The sequence below is a fragment of the Geospiza fortis genome, unplaced genomic scaffold (genome assembly GCF_000277835.1).
Source record: "Geospiza fortis unplaced genomic scaffold, GeoFor_1.0 scaffold229, whole genome shotgun sequence".
NCBI classification, from domain to species: domain Eukaryota; kingdom Metazoa; phylum Chordata; class Aves; order Passeriformes; family Thraupidae; genus Geospiza; species Geospiza fortis.
In genome coordinates, this window is record NW_005054357.1 from 3,645,199 (window position 1) to 3,669,183 (window position 23,985).

The following is a 23,985-nucleotide window of genomic DNA, read 5'->3' on the forward strand; positions in this document are numbered from 1 at the left end:
CTCTTTAATGTAGATACATCTTACCAGATAAGAATTACGTGCGTAAATCAGACACCTCTTAACAGCCATGTTTTGAATAATATCTGGTGAAAGTTCAGAGCTTTTAATAGAGGAATGCTGACACGTATTTCTAGAAAAATAGGATATTGCAGAGGGTAATTGTGTAATTAATATTCTCTCTTCTGCTTCAATACTAGGAACTTGGATTTTTCCAAAGGCCACCAGGCAATTACAGGGGATAAAGAAGGGCAGCAACGTCGGATACGGCAGCAGCGCCTGATCTTCACAGGCAAATGGATTGCTGATAACCAGCCAAGGTAATTGCAAGTACTTTGTATTTCCCATGCTGCTGGAAGGAAGCTGAGGTGACACAGGAGCCAGTGTGGAGTGTTATTTTTCTCTCTGTTCAACACAGCAGTTAGCTGTAATGTGAGCACAAGATGCTGACAGCACTAATAGTGTGTTCTGTGGTTCAGCATGCTATTCTTTCACAGACTGATTATGATAATGTAGTTTGTGTACTTGCTTTTTAATTCCTTGCTGTCTTTTTCAGGTTGATTCAATGTGAAAACGAGGTAGGAAAGCTCTTGTTTGTGACAGAAATCCCGGAGCTCTTACTGGAGGACCCTAGTGAAGCCAAAGAGAGTCTCACCTTGCAGGAGACATCCATGGTGGAGCCACTGTGTGCTGATGGGAGCCCTGGACTCAAATCAGTGCTGTCCTCTGGCAGAAGCCTGAGCAACAGCTGTGATGCAGGAGAAAAACCCATGGTCACCTTCAAAGAGAATATCAAGCCCCGGGAGATGAACAGAGAGCAAGGGCGCATCTACCCCCCAAAGGACATAGCGAGGGAGAGACGGGACTTTAGCAAAGGAATAGTAGCAAATAAGAATGATGGGAAGAAGGATAACAATAAAAGGAAGAATGAGACCAAGAAATGTGGCTTGGAGAAGATGCAGGAAGCAGGAAAGCAGAATGTGGCAGTTCAGGTAAGCCTTTAGCTCAGAGGGATACTGTGCCTGAGACAGTGCCATGTTGGGTCAGGGCAGTGTAGAGTATGGTGGAGCTGAGGTCTTGCTGTGGGCCTTGCAGCTGCAGCTAATGCTCAATAATATAAAACATTTCTACCTCAAAGACCAGGTGATGGTGATCTTAGCATCTCTTTGCTTTTCCTTGATGCTATCTTAAAAAAGAAGAAAGAGGGAGAAAAATAGTGCATTGAGAGGTGCTATAACTGTCCTAAAAAACAGATTTCTACCCAGTCCACAAATTATTTAAGCCACCAAGGCAGTTCATGTGGCCAGGTCATAGTCATGGTCTTGCCATTCTGGGGTCTGTAGTGAAGGAACTTGGTACTCTGCATTTTCACTTCAGTTGACTGGTGCATATTCAACAAACTGAACATGTCACAAAAGCAGCAAATTTTATATATGTGGAGTAAGATCCTCTGTAGTGTGGGTGTGACCAAGTGTCTGTTAAAGTAAAGAAAGCCACTGTGCTCTTAAATCATCAATCTGTGCTCAGGCACTTGGTCAAAATGGTTTGGTTTTGGCTGCTCCTTTACCAGTTATATTTTTCAGGGGCATGCTTTTTCATCTTTTTATTTGAGCATTACATATGAAATATATCAAGTGAACAGTGAATTTGCTGGTCTGCCTTCCACTGAGTCATAGTAAATGAGGGTAGAGTGTGTCAGGGCTGATCTGATCTGTACCTGGACAATTTGGCTGTATCTCAGTCATTCTCTGATAATAAGTGGAACCATTCAATGATAGTGATGGAGATTTCTGTTATTTCCCTAGAGAAACTGTTAGTTCTTCATGGTTCTTGCAAGTGGAAACTATTTCCTAATGCACCTTATGTCCCTTGCCCCTGTGTAAGCCCATTACAACTGCCCAGGACAGGTCTGCAGAATAATTTTCTTCCTCTTTGCAGCTGCTCCAAAGGCCTGTGCAAATGAGGTCTTTTCTCCAGGCTAGACAAACCATCTCTTTCAGTTTTCCCAGCTTGTGTTGTTTAGGAGCCTTGGATTGTTCTCCCTGTTTTCCTCCTGATGATTTGCTGTTAAACATCCTGGTTATGAAATGGAATGTCTGAACTGGCAGCATTATTCAGTTGGTTTTGCAGGGGAGCCATACCTCACGGTACAAAGGTTTCTGTAAAGGCTACAGAAACCAGGGGGCAATCATTTGTGAGTCATGGAACGTGATTCTGGTATCTGAAAGGCAACATAGGTGAGTTAGAATAGCAAGTTTCTTATTTGTTTGTCAAATGGATCTGGAATGTCATTGCAGGTCTGAGCATAACTCCCAGTTTTGATCTTTGTGCCCCTGTATTGCAAAATAAGGACTTCAGGTGGATTAAAACCTGCCAGATGTGAGGATTATGTGTAGCTTTCTGGAGAGGGACAATAGGCAGAAATTTGCTTGATTTAGTCTTAAGATACAACAAACCCAACTGCAGCAGAATCTCCTCTGATGTTGTCTGTTATTGTTTGTCTCTTCTTGAATAGAAATTAATTTTGGCTTTTTAATTCCATCAGCTGTATTTAGGGCAACAAGTCCAGTGAAATGCCTTTTGTTTCATATAATTTGGTGGATTTACTTATCCAGACCTGCTCCAGAATAGAGGGAGGGCTTGCTTCCCCCCACACTGAGAAACCAGTGTAGGTTTCATACCAGTTGATGGACTATTTGTGTTCTGCTTTGGCACTCCTGACAATTTCATGCTTTATTTCCTACATAGTTCATTACCTTCAAAAGCTTAAATGCTGCAGTTCCTACTTGGCAAAAATGTGAAGAATGTGGTACAGAGGTGATCAGTCCTGCTTTGCAGATACGTGGGAAACTTGCATGCTCAGGCAGGATGTGATCTGCGTTGAATCTCTGCTCTCTAGGGAAGATAATGTTAGAGCCAAGGAAGCTCAGTGCAGACTAACTCGAAGTGTAGCATACTCTTAAGAGGTCCCTGTGATAAAATGGTGCCTCTCTCAGGCACTGTGTAGGAGCACTTAGTGTTTTGTGGAGGTAAATATTTGGTAGCATTGACACTTCTGATGTGATAGCAAATAGCAGCAAGGAAGGAACTGAAATTTGCCTTGATTAATCAATTTTAGTAATTTATGTTTTTATAAAGTTAACTGTAAATCATGCAGGGGACCTTTTGGAAGCGATCCTCTGGAAATGTGTTATAGCATACTTGAGTTTTTGATGGATAGAGCTCAAGTTTTAAAATGCCATGGCAGGAAGAATGTCTTTGAATTGTCCAGCATTTCCATAAAAGAATGCATAGTGCTTGATATGGGTTATAAAAATATTTGGCTTATTGGTAAAAGGGACAGCACAATGTAAGTTAAATATGCTGAATGTGATGGAGGGTGAAGAGATGCAGCATGAGCAAGGGCCTGCGTTGTTCATGGTGCTTAGCATCAGCCAGAACCTTGAGGTGGAGTTCCCTCCAGACTTTTTCTAGTGGGAAATGAAAAACCCACCCAAATCTCCCAATTTTACAAATGCAGAAAGAACCCTACACTCCCATAATTTCTAAATGGGGAAATTCAATTTGAAAAAGAACTTAAGAAAGGATATGAATGCATCTATCCTTTTACTATTGTAATTTGGCAGAAAACAACTGTCCTGTAACTCCTTTCAACTCAGCAGCGCTAAATGTCTAAATAAACCCCACACAGTTATGGTGTGGGGGTTGTTGTTGTCGTTTGGTTTGGATTTTTTTTAATTTCATCCCTGATACAACCCTTTCTTTCACTCACCTTTGAGGCTTGGTGTCAGGTCTGCTCCTGGGCCCTTTCTGTATTGCCCGGGTTCCTTGCTTGCTGTCTTTTTCCTGCCTGCTCCATCTTGCATTCCAGGCAGTTCTGCCGAGCTGAACAGAAAGGGAAAGTAGTCTTCCCCTCTGTCTTCCTCCCCAGGAAGACCCAGACTGCGGGAGACTCAGAATAAGGTAAACATTACATTCCATTCTTCTCTCTGCCTTTAACTGGTGCAGCTCTTTTTACATTACACATTACCCCACAGTTACACAGTAAACTGAATGAGGTGAAGCTCTTCTGCTGTTTGTCTTGTGTGCTCTGGGTCAAAAGAATTCCATAGTGTGGAGTTTGTGCATATACACCACCGTATGGATTAGACTGAGAGAACTCCCCGGGAAGAGTGTGGCAGTGTTTGTTTTTTAAGGTGCTGCAGGTAAGTAGCATGACTTAGGTTGAGGCAGTGCCCTAGGAGAAGCATAGCAGCAGCTGCACTTTTTGTTTTTAAACACTGCAGCTGAGCAGCGTGGTAAGTTCCTTGGATGGTGTGAGATACTATGTCTGCTTCTCACTCTCATGCTAGAGAAGGAGCCTCTTGCATCTTCTGAGTAAATATCCTTGAGTGCTGTTGTGAGGTGAGAAGTGCCTGAGGACGTGCAGGGTAATCTGCCTGAGGTCAGTGAGGAGGGCTCTGTGTTCCAAAGGTTTCTCAGTTACTTAGGGAGAGAAAATAATTGCTCAGACAATCTGAGAGTTTAATTTTTGGCCTGAGATATGATATGGTTAATGTGGAAATTTAGGGCAAGTGATTTAATTTCTTCATACTTTCTTTTGCATCAGGTGAAATCCCAGACGGAGATGAGGAAGACTCCGGTATCTGAAGCCAGGAAAACACCTGTAACTCAGACTCCAAGCCAGGCCAGCAGTTCCCAGTTCATCCCTATTCATCACCCAGGAGCCTTCCCTCCCCTTCCTAGCCGACCAGGTAATTTGCATGATTCTTTTGAAGTGTCATTGATTGTTGACTGAAGAAAATCCTGTAATAGGGATTAGTACAGCCTCTGGAAGGTAGGGGCTCTGTTACTGACCATGAATTTTCCTGTTGAACATCTTATCAAGTAGTAAAAAGGGGCATACCAGAACTGAAACAAGATAAATAAGATCCCTTATGCTTTGGAATCGAGGTTTGTCATGAAATCTGCCACCTGCCTTCTGGTTTAGTGGGTGTGAGATCAAGGAACTTCACGCTAGGCTCTTCCTGTAGTTAGTCTGAACATGACAAAGCTTTCTGCTAGCACTGCTTTTGAAGCGTTCCCTGTGCTTCAGACTCCATTGCAAAAGATCAATCACACTGCTTGCTTTAAAACTCACTTTCTTTTGTAGTGGTGCTCATGTTTGAAGCTGTAATTTGTGTGGTCTTACTTGTTGCTGTTGCTGTGTTGCATGTCCCATTTTGCTCTGAAGTCTGCCTGTCACACCTTGCTATCCGTGTTTGCTCAAGGAATAAGTGGAAGCTGTGTCTTCCTGCATGTGTTACATGAGGCTCCTCAATATAAGACAGATGGGCATCTTCCCAGTCCCAAAGTCAGCCTAAAATCTGACCTATGAGACACAGAATTAAAGCTTGCCTTCCAAACCTGGCTTTTCAGTGGGAACTACAGGGAAGGAATTGATCTTACAGATATGAGGATTTGTTTGGTTACCATCTGTCTCTCTCTAAATTCATCCAGAGACTGGTGATCCTCTGAGAGGAGGCAATACATTTACTGTATTGATTGCTTCTGTGTACTCCTGCAGAAGTTTAGAGCCTGAAAATGTGTTTGAAGGGGAGAAAACTTTGGGGATAAAATATCAAAAACCCAAGAGCAATGAAGGGAAAAGGTAGTGGGGGTCAGAAAAAGCAGGGAGATTGAGGGGTAAGGAACACAGGGATGTGGAAAGATATGACCCTCAGATCCTGCCATACTGACCACTATCAGTCCCTGGAATATTGCAAGAAAACTCCTAAACAAACTTGGAATTCTTGTGTTATCACAGCCATGCACATGCCACGATGAGGAACAACATTGTAGTGCATGTGTGCAGACTGGTGCCTCCTTTCCCAAATGAACAGCCTAGGAAGAGAAACCCCCACTAAAAGTTTTCTGGAGGGAGTCGTATGCTCTGTCAAATTGTGATTAAAGGTGCATTTTTTATATTTTCCAGGATTTCCTCCTCCAACCTATGTTGTCCCCCCTCCTGTGGCTTTCTCCATGAGCACGGGGTACACCTTCCCAGGTGGTGTTTCTGTCCCAGGAACCTTCCTCCAGCCCACAGCTCACTCGCCTGCAGGAAACCAGGTGCAAGGTGGGAAACAGTCCCACATTCCTTACAGCCAGCAACGGCCCTCTGGACCAGGGCCAATGACCCAGGGACCTCAGCAAACACCACCTCCTTCCCAGCAACCCCTCTCATCTTTACCAGCTCAGGCAACAGCACAGTCCGCAAGCCAGTTACAGGTGCAAGCTCTGGCCCAGCAGCAGCAGCAGCAGCAGTCCCCCACGATTGCTGTGCAGGGCCTGGGGAAGAGCCCACCACACCACTCTGGATTCCAGCAGGTAAACTTGGCCTGTGATAGATGCTGGGCTTTATTTAAAAATAAGTGGCAATGTTCAAAACTTGTCTTCCTGGATTACCTTTCAAAATTGTCATTAAAGAATTTTTTGATTGTGAACTTCTGGGCATATTTGAAAATGAGCTGAAGTTTGGTGGGTGTGAACATATGATGCTGTAACTGAAAGGAAGGTATGTACTGGAATGGAATGTCTCTTCTGTCATCTATTTGCTGTGTGTTTCTGATACAGACAAGGTATGGAGGTGGCATGTCTGTCTCAGGCCTTTCTACTTTTCTTGTGTGAGTGATGAGGGCTGAGTGTGAACCTCCACCTGCACTCTTCTTTTGGCTAACTGGTTGCAGTGTCAGTTCCCTTACAGCGCTTAGTTCCTTTGCTCACCTTGTCCTGGAGAAAATTTCCCTTCTGGCAAATCTGGACCCAGTGGTGAGACCCTGCTTGTGTTCTGGGCAGCAAAATGCTGGCTCAGTACCTTACTAAAGGCTTCGTTTTAGGCTTTTGGGTTAAAAGGTACTGGATAGAGTAAGGATTATACTTGGCTGTTGGTTTAAAGCTTGACTAGAGAGCATTAGATGCCTATGGAAATTGCTTTTGATGAATAACACAGACATTCCACGAACATTCTGATCTGCTGTCATGCATGAGCCAGGCTGACAGCTTGCGTGGAGCTAAGCATTCAGGTAACATGGATTGTTCCTCCCTGCTGGTGAAATCCTGTGTCTCTGCCTCAGTATCCACAGACAGACTCGTCGAAGCAGCTCTGGAACCCCCCTCAAGTCCAAGGCTCCCTGGGGAAGATCATGTCTGTAAAGCAGCCCTATTACCTGCAGGCCCAGGACCCTCTCAAACTCTTTGAACAGTCATTACAGCCTCCTGTGATGCAACAGCAACCTCTGGAGAAAAAAATGAAGCCTTTCCCAATGGAGCCATATAACCAGAACCCCTCAGAAGTAAAGGTGCCAGAATATTACTGGGACTCTTCCTATGGCATGACGGACAACAGGGTGATGAGCCAGCAGTCGGGCATGGACCGCAGGGGGAAGCGGCAGGGAGTCTTCCGCTCCGAGCAGGATGCTGTCTCCAGGATGACCTTTGAGGTAAGAGCCGTGCTGCAAGTGGGGAAAAGTAAAGCTCTGGTATTTCTGGTGGTCCCAAGTAGGTCAATATAAACTTATTTAGAAGAGACCTGAGCGTCAGTACCTGGGGTTCCAACACAAAGTAATGAATTCCCCATTGTAGTAGGCTGTGTGTAGTATCAGTCTCTTGAAGATTTGGTTTCAAGTAGATGTAAGTCTTGTTCAGTATGGATGTGACATCCATCTCTGTGCTCTGTCTGCCAGGTTGAGAAAGATAGTTTTGGGAAGATTCTTGTCTGCAACTGGTGAAAACCATAAAAGCCACCCAAAGAATTGCAGTTGAATTATTGCACTTTAGGTGAACTCCTAACACTGCTATAGTGAATTGAATGGCTGAAGCTACAATAGGTTGAGCAATCGAGGATGGTAGCAGTGGTCTTGTCTTGGATTTTTTGTTTGTTTGTTCTTGAAAATCCCACCACAGAGAGAGCTAAATGGCTTCCTTAACTCCCAGTTGCAGTAAATGGAATACTTTACTTCTGTTCATGTGATCATGCTCCATGTTGGTGTTTATAAAGCCACCAATCTCTGTTATATATTAACAGTCCTGGAACCATCTGTGAGTCCTTTTGGTGATGTTTATAAGGAAGCTTAAACAGAGGCCTTTTAAACCTGTGGTTGGGTGTGCCTCTGTAAAATGCACTCAGGACATGGAAAAGGTCAGCTGGTATCACTTGGCTTTTCCTTCCAAGAGAGAAGCCAGACAATGTACAGGAGTGCAATGTACAGACAATGTACAGTACTGCCCTGATGTCAGGTTGTGGTTTTTAGATGGAGACAGGGTCAAAGCCTGGTCTTCTTTCCTAAAAGGGAAACCTGGCCAAGGTGCCAGTATGTTGTGCTGCAGAGAGAAGCTGTGCCTGTGATGCTTGTGCTTTAAGCATCCCTCACAAAAGTAAAGATGTCCAGTCTGAGCAGCACTGAGCAGATTTTACTGACCCAGGGGACTGGTCAGTTGTGTGTTGGCATAGCAGGTATCACCAGTGGAAATGAGTCTCATGGGATTTAAACTCCACAAGCAGAGAAAAGGAGATGATGCAAACATAATTCTACTTGAAACCTAAATTACTCCCAGGTCAGCTGTAGAAGAATGATGATAAGGTTTTGTTTGTTGTCCTTGCACGTGGAAGCAGGTTCAGTGTGTGGCATGGATGCAAGGGGAAGCACTGGCTCTGCTGATGAAAGCTCCCTGCTGTCACTTGGGTGCGTGGTCCCCTCCCTGTGCGCGTTTGGCCGCGTGGTTGTGTCTGCTCAGAGTTCTCTGTGTGCCTCAGCACCGTTCTCACCTCACCCTCTGCATGCCGCTTTCTGCCTTCCTCTTGCTGTTCTCTCTCCTGCTCTGGCTGTTCTTTCTGCCTTCTGTTGTCTCACTGTGCTCATTTCTGTCACTAGGACCCCAAGAGCTCCCCTCTGCTTCCTCCGGACCTGTTAAAGAGTCTGGCTGCCTTGGAGGAGGAGGAAGAGCTGATTTTCTCTAATCCTCCTGATCTTTACCCAGCTCTGCTGGGGCCTCTCGCCTCTCTTCCTGGACGAAGCCTCTTTGTATGTATTTGATGTAATACTGCTGCTTCTCACTCTTAACTGGCATCTCTTTCTTCTGTGAAATTATAAGAAATGTGAAATTCCTTTCTCTACCCCATACCTCCTGTCCACCTTCCTGCCTCACCTTTGAGCTAGTTTTCACAGGGGTGAAAACTACAGCTTTTGGGCTGAATCCAGGCCTGCTAATTTGTTCAGAAATCAGAGTAACTGTGGGGTTTTTGTAGGTACAGTCCACAGGAGAGGTGTTGATACATCATGATACGTCATTTAATGCACTTTGCTCTTCTGCAGTTGTATGAGTTTAGTAATAAAGGGCAGGAGGGACACTGATAGGGCTGTGGGGAGTCATCAGAACCAGGATGTAGTGACAGACAAGGGGGAATGGCTTCAAGCTGACAGAGGACAGGTTTAGATGAGATACTAGGAAGAAATTTTTCCCAGTGAAGTTGGGGAGAAGCTGTGGCTGCCCCATCCCTGGAAGTGTCCAAGGCTGGGTTGGATGGGGCTTGGAGCAATTGGGGATAGTGGAAAGTGTCCCTGGGCCGTGGGGTGGAATGAGATGAGTTTTAAGGTCCCTTCCAACCTCTGCCATTCTGCAATTCTGTGATTATAATCTGCATATAAAAATTCCATAGAGGCAGGGGGATGCTGCCCTATTCAATGCAGAAGAGATGCTTAAAAAAGAAGGATGGCTTTGGAAGAAAATAGCAATTAACTGGATAAATACACAATAACTCTTAGAGAAATACAGTCATTTTTGACAGAGGAGTTTTTTCCTACATTTTTGGTATTAAAACCTTCCTAGTTCACTAGCTGGGGGGCGTCTCAGAGCTGAATTTTTAAATTGCCTCTGAAAGTGCAGCATGCCTTTCTACTATGGCTACAAGCATGTTCATTAATTCATACTCATTCAGATTAGTAGCTGTAACAAAGAATTATTTGTGACCGCTCAAAATTTCTGATTAAGTCTCTTCCTCAGTTTTTTACCGGCCATCCCAAGGAGTTGCAAAAGATACTAATTTCTGTTTCATTAGATAACTTTGCTAAGAAACTAATAGCTGCTGCTTTAGCAGCTTCCTTTGAAGCTCCTACTGTTGTGTCTGCTGCCAAATGGAAGGCAATCCTTCGCTGTGCAAGCTGTGTGGATATGCAGAGTGGGAATTTTGTCTGGCTTTTAAAATGTGCTTTCAAAGTAATGAGCTGTCACTTTTAAAATCTAACAAGCTAGGGGCTGCTTGCCAAGAAAATGAGGCTGTTTGTCTCAAGTTTACAGGATGAAAGCAAAAATATTCCAGGTTCTGTGGCTGTGTTAAAGACAGAAAGATGCTAGTTCTGGGTTTTGTGGTTTGAGTAATAAATTTTAAAACATCTGACATGCTGAGCTGCTGAGAGTGCAAGAGGGGGTTTATTTGTTACAAGGCTACAACTTTTATTTTGGTTCACACACATTTTCACTTATGGTTTTACTAATTTTATGGCTTGATGATGCAGATCCTTGATTTGGTGGTGTTCATTGTCTACCAGTCAAGCTTGGTAATTTTTCTTTGGTTTCTGTCAGTGATAACTTAGCTATTTTTTCTCTGAATAGGCTCATTTCAGAGACACTTGTTTTTTACTCCTTAATCATAGTAAGAACCAAACACAAAGACAAGAAATATTATGCTGGAAATAACTACTGTGTGAGAGGGAGGTGGCATAGATGCTGGAAAAAAGGTCATGGCCCATAGTATCTTTACGTGGAAGTAAAAGCCATGGGGAGTTTTGGAATTTTTCTTTTAAACATTTGAGTTGTTGGGTTTTTTTTTCCTTCCTTTCTGAAAGTAATTTGTAATGGAAATGAGAGAGTGCTAAATGACAGTGGACTACTAAAGCTAATTTAAAAGGCACTTAGCTGCTCTTGCTGTCTAAGAATGTCTCTACAGGAGGGATGCTCTCAGAACTGAAAAAATACTCTCAATAGCCACATACAAGAGTCTAATCTTGTTTGAAGGAGACCCTGTGTCACCGGGAGGGGTCGTGTCTCACTTGTGCAAGGTTTTCTCACTTGTGCAAGGTTTTACACAACCATAAGGTATTTTTGGCAGGAGTCTCCCCTTTAGATGTATCAGAGTATTAGACTTTGCATTTGAAAACCTGTTCTGGGTCTGGGACTCTCAGCTGTAATGTTTGTTGATTTGTAGATTATTAATTACAAGTAGTAGGAAAACTACTGATTTTTTGCACTTGTTAGTTTGCCTCCCCTGTCCTCCAAGGTGCTGGAGGTAAAATGCAAGACAAGTTGTAAATGTGACCAAGACCACTTTGGCAGTTGCTGATTACACCTGGTCCCTACGCTGAGCACTAACTGTGTTTTTCCCCTTTTTGGTTTCTGAAGAAGTCCCTGCTGGAAAAACCATCAGAATTGATGTCTCAGTCATCATCTTTCCTGTCCCTCAGTGGCTTTTCTCTAAATCAGGTGAGTGTGAACCAGAGTCCAGTACTTTTTGCTGTTTCAGCTTGTGGTTAAGCCAGTGGAAAACCTGAAAGAAATCCACATTGATGTGTAATTCCACTCTGTATTAACCCTGATCTTTGCCTTTATCAGTTTTCTTCCCAAATTCATCTTAGCTATATCTCTGCAGATGTACTCTTGAATCTTGCTGAGTTCAGGGGCCCTTTGCTCTTAGTGAAGTCTTGAAATTGACTGAAAAGGTGCATCTCAGGGTGCTATGAGTGTGTAGGTTTTTGTTTCCAGAGCAATAAATTACCTGTTCTCTTCCAGAGAATTGAGCAGGGTCTTGATAGAACTTTTCTGAGTACTGGGAATCAAGATTTTGTGAAGACTTTGCAGTTCAACCAGGAGAAATCTGTCCTGATTCAGAATGTGATGGACTTAAATGGTCAAAGAAGATGGGACTGGGAAGTGAAAAAGGAATTAGGAGCTATTTTGAACTGTAATTGTTTCCTTTGTACATCTCAGTGTTTGAAATAAGTCTAATGAATAAACTCTTTTTTTGTTGTTGTTTTTTTCAGGAAAGATATCCGAACAACAGCATGTTCAATGAGGTGTATGGAAAAAACATCAATACCAGCACAAAAACAGAAGTCACCCCTTCAGTAGCCCATCAGGAGACTTCACTCTATTCCCTCTTTGAAGGGACTCCGTGGTCTCCATCCCTTCCAGCCAGCTCAGGTAATCCTGGTACGGCATTTCTTGTGTCTAGTGATTTAAGGGAATTTCAGTTAATTCTAAACCTACTGCAAGTTATATGTAACTGGAAATAAAAAAAAAAAACAAACCAACAAAAACCCCAAACTTGCTTGGCAAGATCTCTGAAGGTTTCTGTTTTACTTTATATATCTGCAGAAATACGAGGGGATTTTGTAATTAATACAGTGTAAGAACTTGGATTTTAATTTAAGTAGTTGAGCAGGATAAATGTTGTAGGAGGTGATAAATCCTGAAATCTCTTTAACTTGGTTTCCTGACAGCCATTTGGGAGTAGTGCTTTAACTCAGACATGCATATACTTTGTGTTGCATTTTTTTGGAAAAAGCAGGAGGAGCTGGATTTCATAATGCAAATATTTGAAAAAGAAACTGTATGAGGGAAGAGTGGAGGAAAATACAACAGTAGTGGGGTTTGTTGCATTGGTTTTTTACTGTTAAGCAGCCCATAAAGCAGCCCAGCTTCTTTGTTAGTAATTATCTTAAAGGCATAAACCATAACTATTACATCATAACTTTAATCTCACTAAAAATCCAGAAGAGTGTGAGAGAGGAGTTAGTTGAGTCTAAGAAAAGAGTGGATTTTAAATAACATCTGCACTGGATGAGATCTTTGGTGGGACTTGTGCACCTAGCCAGGAGAAGCCGTTATGGGTGAAATGGAGGGAGTTGCAAAGTGCTTTTATTCTAGCAGGATTTTTGGCTCACCTGGCTTCAACTCCCTCTCCCTTCACCTCTTCATTTGTTCTGTTCTGCCTGTGGACAGCCTGCTTCATGCTCCCTCTCCTCTTTTGCTCACTAATGAGTTCTGGTCCCAATTGTTTTAAGGCTCACATAAGTGTAAAACATTCTCAGGCCTGGGAGTTGAAATTGTAAACTTGCAAACTCCTCAAGGTCTAATCTAATTTTCCTATTGGTTTGTCAAGCTTGGAGACAGTTATTCTTTTAGTTTGACACAAGTTCTTCAAGAGACATGGGGGAAACTGGCTTTGCCTAGCCAGCCCTCATGAGGTGTCCTGGGTTTTGTTTTTCTGGTAAGCATTAAACACAGTTGTTCTGTCCTTGTAAATTTTTCACTCAGAATTTAGGAGTTTGCATTACATTAATGTAATGGAGGGAATAAAAACTGACCTTCACTATTGTAGCAAACTGGGTGATGGCAAAATTTGCAGCAGCACTAAGAAATTCAAAACTGGGAGGCTCCTGCTGTCTCTGCTGACCTTTTTTCCTCTTCCCTTGTAATCCCTAGATCATTCAACACCAGCCAGCCAGTCTCCTCACTCCTCCAACCCCAGCAGCTTGCCAAGCTCCCCTCCAACCCATAACCACAATTCTGTTCCTTTCTCCAACTTTGGACCCATTGGGACTCCAGACAACAGAGACCGGAGAGTCGCAGACCGCTGGAAAACAGATAAGCCAGGCAAGTGCTGGGTTCCAGGTTAGCACAGAGCTGGCAGACACCATCTGATGATGCTTGTTTTGCACTGGTTTTGCCATCTCACTGTGAACTTGTCTTTCTGCCATTTTAGCAATGGGAGGGTTTGGTCTGGACTATCTCCCAACAACATCATCCTCTTCGGAGAGCAGCTGGCACCAGTCCAGTGCTCCCAGTGGTACCTGGGCAGTGCAAGGCCCTCCTGCCATGGAGGACTCCTCAGCTGTGCTTATGGAGAGCCTGAAGGTGGGTTTGGTTGGGCTGTGCTCAGGGATGGGTCTGCAGGCTGGATGATCAAGTGATGGCCATTAGACTGTTGGAAGTGTCAGAGTTCAGTGCCAGAAGCCCAGAGTTTTTCCCGCAGATTCACTTACATGAGGCAGTGTGGGAGGTGTCAGCAATGCAGGAAGATGTCACAAATTTACAGTTCTTGCTGGTTTTGAGATTTTGTGGAACAAGCCCAGGCTGGCAGAACTGGAAGAAATTCTAACATTAGCTTTGACTAGTCTAAAATTAGTAATAGTTAATGTGGGATGAATTTTTATGGTAATGAGGATTCTGGAGGAGGATAAAATTCTTCCAGGGAGCCTCTTTTTCGGTCTTCTTTGAAGCTGGTTAACTTTCGTGATAAGCCAGGTACGAGTGATAAAGAGGGAGCATATACAACATGGTGTCTGCTTTGCCACCTGGCAGAGGGGCTGTGTGATGCAAGGAGATGCTAGTGTTGGCTGTTTGTTTTTAGTCCATCTGGTCCAGTTCCATGATGCACCCCGGCCCCTCGGCCCTGGAGCAGCTGTTGATGCAGCAGAAGCAGAAGCAGCAGCGCGGACAAGGTGCCATGAATCCGCCGCATTGAGACAGAGGAGACACCCTCACAACGACGGCTCCATAAACCATGGCATGTTGGGTCTGTGGGACTGGCACACACAGTCCTGTGCAGGTGGCAGCCCTCTCTTCTGTTCCTTGCTGTCAGGAGGGCGTAAGTGCTCCACCAACCCACTGAGTGTGCACAAAATGTCTGCAGAGCAAGCAAACAACATCAGGAACTCTCCCATCCCCCGGGCCCTTCGGAGGGAGAGAGGAACTGCTGTTTGGCTCACTCAGTAACCCAATATCACCGCCTCTCACCTTCTCCATTGTGCATGTCCCCAGCCACATGGGAAGTAAAAGCTGAGAGCAAAGGGCAGATGGGAGAAGCCAATGAGAACTTCTCAATCCTTTTCCTCTCTTTGGGGAGATACAATAGGAATCCATTAATGATTGCTTCGCTGACTGAGAATGTAGTTGAAATTACTCCTAAACATCTTTATTACTATCTCAGTAGTAAGATCACACTGAATTCTGTACACAGACGTGCTTCATAGTCAGTGTGTAGCAATGAAAGCCCCAGTTGCTGCTCCAGTCATGGTGGGTGGTGATGAGGTGGGGCTCTGTATCCCGAACTAGCAAAGCAGTTTCATGAAAGAGAGTCTGGCACTTGGCACTGCTTCACCTGGAGGCTTTGGGTGGGTTAGAGACTCCAGCATGAAATGTCCTTCTCTCAGTAGGTGTTTGAGCTATAAGGGGTAACATGGGGCCTCACAGCACTCTGCTGAAAAGCAAGTTAACTGCTATGGGGTTTTAAATTAATGTGTGATTCCTGTACATTTTACTATAGCATAGTGGCTAGCCCCACAAAGGGCAGGCTAGTCTGTGCATTCACAGCCTGACTCATTTTAATAGGTAGGTAGAAAGCTTTCAATGGGGTTTTTTTTTTGTTTTGTTTCGGTTTGGTTTTGTTTTTTTCTCTTTCCATCCTCCCATCTTCGCTGAACGCTCGTAGTTTCATTACCATGGCAGAAAATAATCAGGGGTCCAGCAGGGCTGGGTGAATCCGACAGCCAGCCCAGACCAGCATGGGGCATCCGCACGCCCGGTGAGGCGCAGGTCAGCTCTGCAGGAACCTGTCCCAGCTGCAGCCCCAGGCTTTCAGTGCCAGAAACAAATCCAAGGCACCCATGGACACACGGAAACAGCACAGTGCTGTTCATAGACGAAAAGGTGCAGAAGGGAAAAGGAAAAAAAAACGTTTTATTTGCTATTTATTAGGGGGAAGGAAGACTGGAAGTTTTGTTAAAGAAAAGGACAGCGTTTTTGTTAGATTTCCCAGGGAAGTTACAGAAACAGACTCAATGTCCATTTGCTGTTTTTAGCAGTAGGGGTTTGTGTGATGATTCAGGATCTCTGGGCTAGAATTCAGCTGCAGAACAAAGCACATGCAGGAGCCGAAGTGACGCTGGAGTCTGGGCAGCCCCAGAGAATACAAAAAGGGAAGGCGGAGGAGACCCAATACCCTCGAGGGTGCTAGAAGCTCCCTACGAGCTCCACCTGAGCAACATCACTGTTCTGTGTTGCATTTCAAAGCTGTATTTCCTTTAACAAGTCCAAAAAGTGAAGTTCCCACCCGGTGGTAATCCAGCCCACCCTGTGTGTCCCCTCCAGCCCTCCCGCTGTGTGTCCAAGCTGTGTGCCCAGGCAGCTGCGGCATCCCCGTGTTGCACCGTCACTGACTCTTGCACCCCAGACCAGGAGCACCACCTCACTCCCGGCCGGGCCAGGCCCAGCTGCACCCTTCCACTTGTGCATGAGCACCCGGCCTCGGGAATGCATCTGAGCCCCCCTGCCCTCCAGCACCTGGAGGAGCAAGGCGAGGGGCCCCCAACAGAAACTGGTTTGTGTTGTAAGCTTTTTTTGTGTTTTCTGTCTGTCTGTGCAAGAACTGCAGCTGCCAAAGTCAGCTTTGCCTTTAATTAAACCATGTTCTCTCCATCCAGGTCTGTGTGTAGCATTTATTTCCTGTGTGACTTGGCTTTAGGCCTTTAAAAATGCATTACTTTTCTGTAGAAGCCAGAAGAATGTTTGAAGTTGATTTTTTTTTTTTAATTTGAAACAGACCTAAATGAATCACAGCGATTCTGGCTTGGGCTTGGTACAGATAATTTGGTTATGGTTTTGTGCTGCCTGTATAGTGTGTTTTACATATTGAACTAAATATGTAGGATGGGAGCAGCTTGCAAAGCTCCTCCCTAGTTGCAGACTCATCTTGGTACAGTGTGTGTAGTGTGCAGATGGAGGGCACAGATCCTTCTGCCAATGACTTGCCTGCAGACCAGAGTGTTCACTGTTTCCATGCTTCCAGGTATGTGACAGAAAACTCCAGAGATGTTCTGGTTTTGATATTACATGTGTTTATTGTCTCCAGAGTAAGTTCCTTTTAAAAGAAATGTGATAATTAGGTTAATGGGGCAGTGGGGTTTTCTGGACTTGTGTGATAGAATCCAGAGTGTAGAAGCCCCTTCCCCCTTAGCATCATTGGAGTAAAGCTATGGGATTCCAGGCTGTCTTTCAAAGTTACTGTATCTTCTGACTGATCAGGAGAAACTTTGAAGCACAGGTCCTAGCGCTGACGAAAATGTGTCTGCTTTTATTGGTGGGAGTTTTAAAATCCCTGTGAATTTGAATTGTGAGTTGGAGCAGGGTGAGGTATCTTCTGTGTGGTGTCTTCTAAATTCTTGGGATTGGCACTGATGTCTTAAGGAAGCAAGTGCTTTCCTGGCCTATAGCTTCCTGAACTCGCTTCCCCTTCAGGATCTCCTGGCAGGGCTGTAAATGCAGGTTGCACCACCCTCTTGTGGGTGTTCCCAGCTCTGGCATGTCTGTATAAAAGCTTTTTTAAGGATGGGGGAACATGGCATGTCTCTTTCCAAGCACAGGATTTAGGAATGAATGTGTCCCTAACAGGAATTAGCAACTTCTTAATAAGTTCCTTTTTAGGAGAACAACACAAAAGGTAAGAGAAAATATAAAGCTTTTAATACAACTAGCAGTAACATTTAAAGTTCATTTTCAGATGCAGGGATTAACATGCAGACTACATAATGGCAACACTTGAATTCTTAATTTCTCTCCACAACTTCAACTTTTCTGAGATCACTTCTCTGGGTGTTCATTGTTGGGCTGTTGAACAAATGCAGATGGGAAGATGCCAGTCCTCCCCTTGCACTTGCCTTCGAACCAGTCTTCATTCACTGGAAGGGAAAATTGACACAGTTCTTATGACCCTGGGAATGTACAGGAGCATAATGTGCTGCAAACAGGCCTGAGATCACTGGTTTATGGTGTTTCTGCTGATAAAACTTGGAGCTGTGCAGACCCAGCAGGGAATGGAATATGGAGGAAAGGGAGGAATGAGGAAGAGAGTAAAGTGGTAAGGTAAGAAGGAATATCAAATGGGGGTGGGAAATTGGGTCAAAATAGAGACCAGGGGGCTTGGAAACTGCCTTGAGTGGAAATAGAGTGAGTGTGAAGAGTGAGGAAATTATCTGATACTTGGTCTGTCCTCTTCAGGATACATCTGAAGTGTTTTGTCAGCTATTTCTCATGTTCACATAAAACCCCAAAAGCAGTCCCCCCCCAGAACCCCTTACCCTGGTTTGAGTAAAGCCTAGGAGTTCTGGCAGTTTTGTTGTGAGGGAACCAAATGAGGCAAGAACCAGCTTTGTATGGGAAATATTTAGCTCAGCAATGAAGGGGAAGGTAGGATTTTGGGGTGGAGGGGGTCATCAGTATTGCATGGTGGAAAATCTAACCTGTCAAAGGTTAGATGGGGGACTGATTGTGTACAGCTGCCAAAGCCTGCCAGCCACCAGAAATTAGTGACATAACTACAGATAGCTAATATAAGGGGGTTTTGCCTTTAAAACTTATTCCTGATGTCTTGATTTCACTCAGAGGCTCAAATGAGATGGGGAGTGTGCCCTGTGTATATTGATCTTGTGAGATTTAGTCTGCATTTAAGCCTTAATTCCCATAGAAGCACTAAGGACTAATATTGAGCGACTAATGAAAGATTGTACTCTGAACAAGAAAAGTAGATGAAAAAAAGTTCCAGGTGGAAGGAATGGGAGTGAGAGCCTGCTCCCATTGTGGGGATGGCAGCTAAAATGAGGCATTTCCTTGAAAGAATCCACTGTGATCAATAGGCTTAGATACAGTCCAAGTGAGACTCCTGTCTTAGATGTTTGGGAGGGCTGTGGTGGAAATGGGAGTGATGAAAATCTGTTGGAAGAAGTGTGTGTAACAGGGATGTGTGAATGGGAATCCCAGGGCAGAGATGGAGGGGCTCTGCTGCTGCCACACCACCCTCCCTCTCACCAGAGCTGGGGGGGGTCCCTCCCCTCTCCTGTCCCAGGAGGAGCACAGTTACCTTTGGATAAAACAAGGATCATGTCTCCTGCCTGAAACTCCAGGTCTTCAGGTTGGGTGGCTTCATAACTGTACTGAGCTACAACGTGGTTGGGTCCCGTCTCCCCAGGCATTGCCTCCTGCAGTGATTCCTCTGGTTTGCTGTCTGGTACAAACCCTTCTCCCTAGGCAGGAAACAAGCTGGTGAGGACACAGCCTCTTTGTTTCCTTTCTCTGTAGTGGGGTAAGAGACATGAGCTCTGCTTCTCCTCTCCACTCACTCTTCACTCCTCTGCCTTTCATGAGGTTGCTGGCTTCTGTTGAAAGCCACAAACCCGTGCTTGTGGCAAGGAAAAGAAAGCCAGGAGGGAAGAGAAGGTGGCTGCCCCCTGTAGCTGTCACTGACCTCTGTGCCATTGCACCAGACTGTCAGGCAGTTGTCCTTGCTCTGGCTCCAGGCTGCCTCCACGTTCTCTGCACTCAGGGTCACCAGCTCCTGGCCCTCCACAGGCTTGTACCTGTGTGCAGGGGATGCAGGTGAGGAGTGCTGGAACCTAGCCCTGGCTCACTGGGGCTGGCAGTGCCTCACCTCAGCTCCGTGTGCTCGGGCTGCAGCTCCAGCTTCTTGCAAACCAGCTCCAGGAGCTCCCTGTAGGAGTGGCCTCGATCGACTCTCAGAGCCACTGTGAATTTGTAATGCACCTTGAGGACAGTTGGTTCAGCCTCCTGCAGGCAGGAAATGGGATGTCACCTTGTGTGGCTTGGCAAGCACAGGGATGTGGAAGCTGTGGTTGCCTGAGTTAGATTGTGCCTCCCAAGCTGTGCTTGGACATTGGTTGGCAGACCCAGGCTTGTCCCAGGAGAGAGCTCAGTAATAGATTAGGGACTTGGCACTAAACTGTGGCTTTGGAGTGATCAAATTAGAGCTGTGCCCACCCTCCAAGCCCCTCTTTTTTTTTTTTTTGTTGGAATTGCTGTATTTTCCCATCTTTTCCCAGTGTGACTTTCTGATGTGCTGACCATACCCAGGAGCATGTGCATTCCAGTCAAGCTCTCCTATTTCTCACTTCTCAAGTCACTTTCTCCCTTCTCAAGTGCCTCAGGTTGACTAAGATGAGAGTCATCCAGTGGCCCCCTCACCTGGGGTTGGGATGAGAACTCCCAAAAAGCATCCCTAAGTCTCCTGGTAAATGCAGGTTTGTATGAGAGCAGGACCTCGGGGTCTGCACTCACAGGACATTACCTTTGCTGTGTCTCTTGGCTGTGCCACGGTAGCAGGAACGTAGTCTGGGGAGGAGGAAAAAGGTAGCTTAGGAGGTGGGATGGGATAAATGTTGTCTAAACACACAGCCAGACCTCCTGAAGCCCATCATGATCTCCAGCAACACCAACCAGCCCTGGAGCCAGCAGCGGTCACTTGAATGGATACAGCATCTGCCACCGGTGTTCTGTAAGGTCTAGATGCAACCACTGAGCAGAGGTTTTGGCTCTGTGCATTCCCTCTTGCTGGGATGGGAGCATGAGGGGTGGGATGTCTTTCATGGGTGGATTCAAAAAATAGAAACATGGAGCTGCTGGTTTTAGTGCCTGTGCTCTTGTGATCTCCCTGAAAACCAAAGGCAGTCCCTGTCCTTCAGTGGGGCTGTAAAGCTAAACTCAGGCCTCCAGGCAGGTGATTTCATGCAGCTTTGTGAAAGGATCCTCATGAGGATCTGATTTACATTTTGGCAGTGCTTTGGCACAACTGTGCTCATTCTAGGAAGAGCCTAAGCTACACTGTTGAACATGGTCCCACTAATAGATCTGAGATGGCTTTTGGTGCCATAAAGATGATCATTGGGATTGTTGTGTCTGTGAGGTGTTTGTCCTTAATTCCATGAGCCACAGCCTTCTGTGTCAGCTCTGCCCATGGACTCTCCACAAGGCTGCTCTGTTGGGGATAGGAGCTTGGGATGTGGGACACTGGGTAGCACCAGCCAGGAATCCCCTTCATACAGCTCCTTTAGCTGTAGGAATCCATACAGCTCCTTTAAGCCTACCTCAGCTCACAGCAGCACTGAAATTATCATGGATGCCCTGCCTGAAGGAGAAGCCTATAAGGAATCCTTTACTCCAAGCTGGTCCTTGCCCCATTCCTATCTCCAGGCCCTTTTTCTCATTACTCCCTGTGCTAATTAAAGCACAGAGGGACTTGCTTTCCTCAGGGACCCCGCAGATGCTATTTCACTCCATCCTCAGCACTGCAGTTGCTGTCTGTGCCTCCTGTTGTAATGTCTCCCAGTCCTTGACTGCAAATGGGGCCAGGAATGAGATGGAGATGAGCCCTACCCTGCTCCCACAGGGTGAGGACACGGCATCTCAGCCTGCTGAGGATGTCACCCTGTGCCCCCATCCCCTCAGCTGCCCCACTGACCTGGTGCCAGCCGCCGCGGCCTCTCCGGCACACTGCGGGTGGGTGACTCGGGGATCTCAGCTTCTGCAGGGCCTTCCTCCTGTGCCACGGGAAGGGGACAGTGCTGTCAGTCCCACCCTTACTGAGGGGCTGGGGTGCTGCTGCCTTGGGCAGCTCCCCTCCAACCTGCCTTTCCCCAAGTCTGTCTGGGGTCATGAGCAGGGGAGGGGTCACTTAGCTATATCCATTATGTCCCCAGCATTGCCAACCACCGCTAGGGTGCCACCGGCACAGATTTTGCAGGTCTCTGAGCTCATGATAAGGTGACCGTGAGCCAGAAGAACCAACCTCAGCATCATGAGGGGGAGGGAGTCACATATATGGGTCCTCTGGGAGGCAGGTGTTAGGTGAATATTCCGAGATCTGCCCTCCCCAGGACACCATTTCCTCCTGGGCCACCTCACCTGGATATGCAGCTTATTCTGGAGCTCCACAGGCTCGAGGAAGTTGCAGGGGACAATCCCTTTCTGCAGGGGGAGGAGAGATGAGTAGTGATTGCTTGGCAAGAAGGCAGCCCACTGCTGGAGGACACAACTGGATGTGTCCTCACCCTCCCCTGCATCCAGGAGGGTTCCTGAGGCTTGAAGTTTAGTTTCTGCAGTTTGGGTGGATTTCACTGAACCCTGTGGCCTAAGCCAGGGTGGACATAAGAAACTTCAGTCAGAAATTTATTTAATTACTGTTGGCAGGCCTCTGCAGAATCTCAGCCATAATCTGCTGTCTGCCCCTCCTGTCCAGCACACTCTTGGTATACCTTTCCATTGAACATCACTGTGGCCCAATTGTCCTTCTCTTTCTTCAGGACAAACACAATGTTTCCTGGCAGGACCTGCAGCTCCTCCTCGGTCTCGGGAATGAACTCGTACATGACACGGTGGGGCTGCCCTCTGAGGGCCCTGGGTGTGGGAGCAGTGCACAGGTCAGCAATGGTGGTGATGCTGTGTGAGTGCAGGATGGGGTTGTGCCTGGCTGCATGGGTTATCCATCTTTCATCCAACTTACCTGAGGATTTCTGGGGTCTTGGGCCTGGGTGGAGGACCAGAGGCCTGCCAACAGGAAGACAAAAAGGAAAATACCAATAACCCAGAGGATTTGGTTTGCCTTGCGGATATGTCCTGCAGACTTTTACCATGCCCTCTCCCCAACACTGTTCCTTCCTCCACATGTAGGTGCCTTAAGTGCCATGAGGAATATCACTGGCTTTGTTCCTTCTAAGGAACAGTTTCCACACTCTTCAACATACAGTTGGCTTTCAGAGGCACAATCCTCTTTTCATTCCTGATTTTAGTTTCAGTTCACAGAGGATTGAAATTGTCAACACTGTCTGCATTGAGACACCATGCATTTATCTTATGCATGGTGCTGTGCTGTGTTTCCCCACATCCACCCAGAAACCTCCTGGAAAAACTCTTGCCACGTTTAGGAATGGGAAGCTGCCATTACCTCATCTGGAAAATGGCATGGGAAATGCAAAGGAGTGTGGAATGGGCAGGAGGGTGCAAAGCAAGAGCAAAACTGCCATTGTTAGGCAGAGGATCCCTAATGAATCCTTTGGGGAGGGTCAGAGACAGCTCCCTGCAGAGAGCCATCACCCCACCCACTGCTTCCCCATGCAAGGAACCAGCCTAACCTCATCCCCAGCTGTGGGTGGGTTTGGGATGAGCTTCCTGATGGTGGAGGGAGCAGTGGATCCGTGGAAGCAGTGCCTGCCTCCTCCCCACGGCGGTGGCACAGTTCAGGGTGGTAAGGGTGCTGCTTGCTCCCCAGTGTGGGTGACAGCCCCCCCATGTCACCCTGCCCTGAGCATGCTGTTTGTGCTGTTCACTGACAGAGTCTTACCTGTGGCTGCAGGGGAGCAAATCCTGAAAAATCATCCTTGTCCACCACAGAGGCCACCACCTAGAGCCAGAGACAAAGAGTGACTTGGTGCCCCTAGACCCCTCTCAGACCTCTGATGTCCACCCTCCTCCTTTGCTGTTGGCCAAGCCAAGCTGCTCAGGATGCTTTAAGCTCAGGAGATGATTTTAGGCCAAGCATCTTGGACTAAAGGCTGAGTGCCTCAGGTACCAAAGCTTCCCTCTCAGCTGTGGTAAGTTTTTTGCTCTTAGCCTGGCTGTTTCTGTGGATTGAGGTGTTAAAACCAAAAAGTTTCCCATTCTGTTTTAATCACAAATGTTGAAGGGAGCCGAAGTGTTCAGCTCAAGCCCATGCCTCCTACAGGTGACCTTAAATGTAATTTAGGAAGTTGATACATGTTTTTGTGCATATTTCTGGCACTCAAGGAGCTGCCTGGCTCTCGGCTGTCTGATTCCCTAGTGTCTGATTCCTTTTCTGGATGAGTGCTGCCTCCCAGGGCCTGAACCCAGAGGTGGTATCCCAGTGAGTGGATTTTGCACACTCACAGGAGAAAAGCTTGCTTGCTTATCTGAGCTGAAAAGCCCTTTTCAGACAGAGAGCTGGAAGAGCTGGAGGTTGGTTGTGGGTGTCAGATGTTAAATAGCTCCTTTCCCCCACCCCTGAAAATGCCTTGGCTTGAGTTGGAGCTCCAGTGGGATCATTGCAGCTCATTGCTGACTATCCCTCATGTCTCACTAAGGAGACAAACTAGAAAT

General features: G+C 46.1%; 2 protein-coding genes across 6 annotated transcripts in view; one reads left to right on the forward strand and one right to left on the reverse strand.

Annotated features, from left to right (window-relative positions):
• Positions 1–16,510, forward strand: part of SMG7 (SMG7 nonsense mediated mRNA decay factor) — a 30,582-nt gene extending 14,072 nt beyond the window's left edge. For 2 of the 5 annotated variants that reach the window (XM_014308103.2, XM_031059163.1), the window contains exons 12-22: positions 198–317; positions 554–989; positions 4,607–4,751; positions 5,972–6,363; positions 7,110–7,475; positions 8,907–9,056; positions 11,431–11,511; positions 12,069–12,228; positions 13,513–13,683; positions 13,793–13,944; positions 14,441–16,510. In XM_014308103.2, coding sequence (XP_014163578.1) covers positions 198–317; positions 554–989; positions 4,607–4,751; positions 5,972–6,363; positions 7,110–7,475; positions 8,907–9,056; positions 11,431–11,511; positions 12,069–12,228; positions 13,513–13,683; positions 13,793–13,944; positions 14,441–14,554 — 2,287 coding nt within the window. In that variant the 3' untranslated portion in view covers positions 14,555–16,510. The remainder of the gene's footprint in view (positions 1–197; positions 318–553; positions 990–4,606; positions 4,752–5,971; positions 6,364–7,109; positions 7,476–8,906; positions 9,057–11,430; positions 11,512–12,068; positions 12,229–13,512; positions 13,684–13,792; positions 13,945–14,440) is intronic. The other 3 variants (XM_031059164.1, XM_031059165.1, XM_005423728.3) reach the window with 3 other exon arrangements.
• A 1,018-nt stretch (positions 16,511–17,528) lies between these two features.
• Positions 17,529–23,985, reverse strand: part of NCF2 (neutrophil cytosolic factor 2) — an 8,569-nt gene continuing 2,112 nt past the window's right edge. The window contains exons 6-15 of the mRNA XM_031059185.1: positions 23,213–23,272; positions 22,376–22,419; positions 22,128–22,269; positions 21,778–21,840; positions 21,335–21,413; positions 20,165–20,208; positions 19,511–19,647; positions 19,328–19,439; positions 18,944–19,106; positions 17,529–17,765 (exon numbers count right to left, since the gene is read on the reverse strand). Of these exons, the coding sequence (XP_030915045.1) occupies positions 17,668–17,765; positions 18,944–19,106; positions 19,328–19,439; positions 19,511–19,647; positions 20,165–20,208; positions 21,335–21,413; positions 21,778–21,840; positions 22,128–22,269; positions 22,376–22,419; positions 23,213–23,272 (942 nt within the window). The 3' untranslated portion in view covers positions 17,529–17,667. The remainder of the gene's footprint in view (positions 17,766–18,943; positions 19,107–19,327; positions 19,440–19,510; positions 19,648–20,164; positions 20,209–21,334; positions 21,414–21,777; positions 21,841–22,127; positions 22,270–22,375; positions 22,420–23,212; positions 23,273–23,985) is intronic.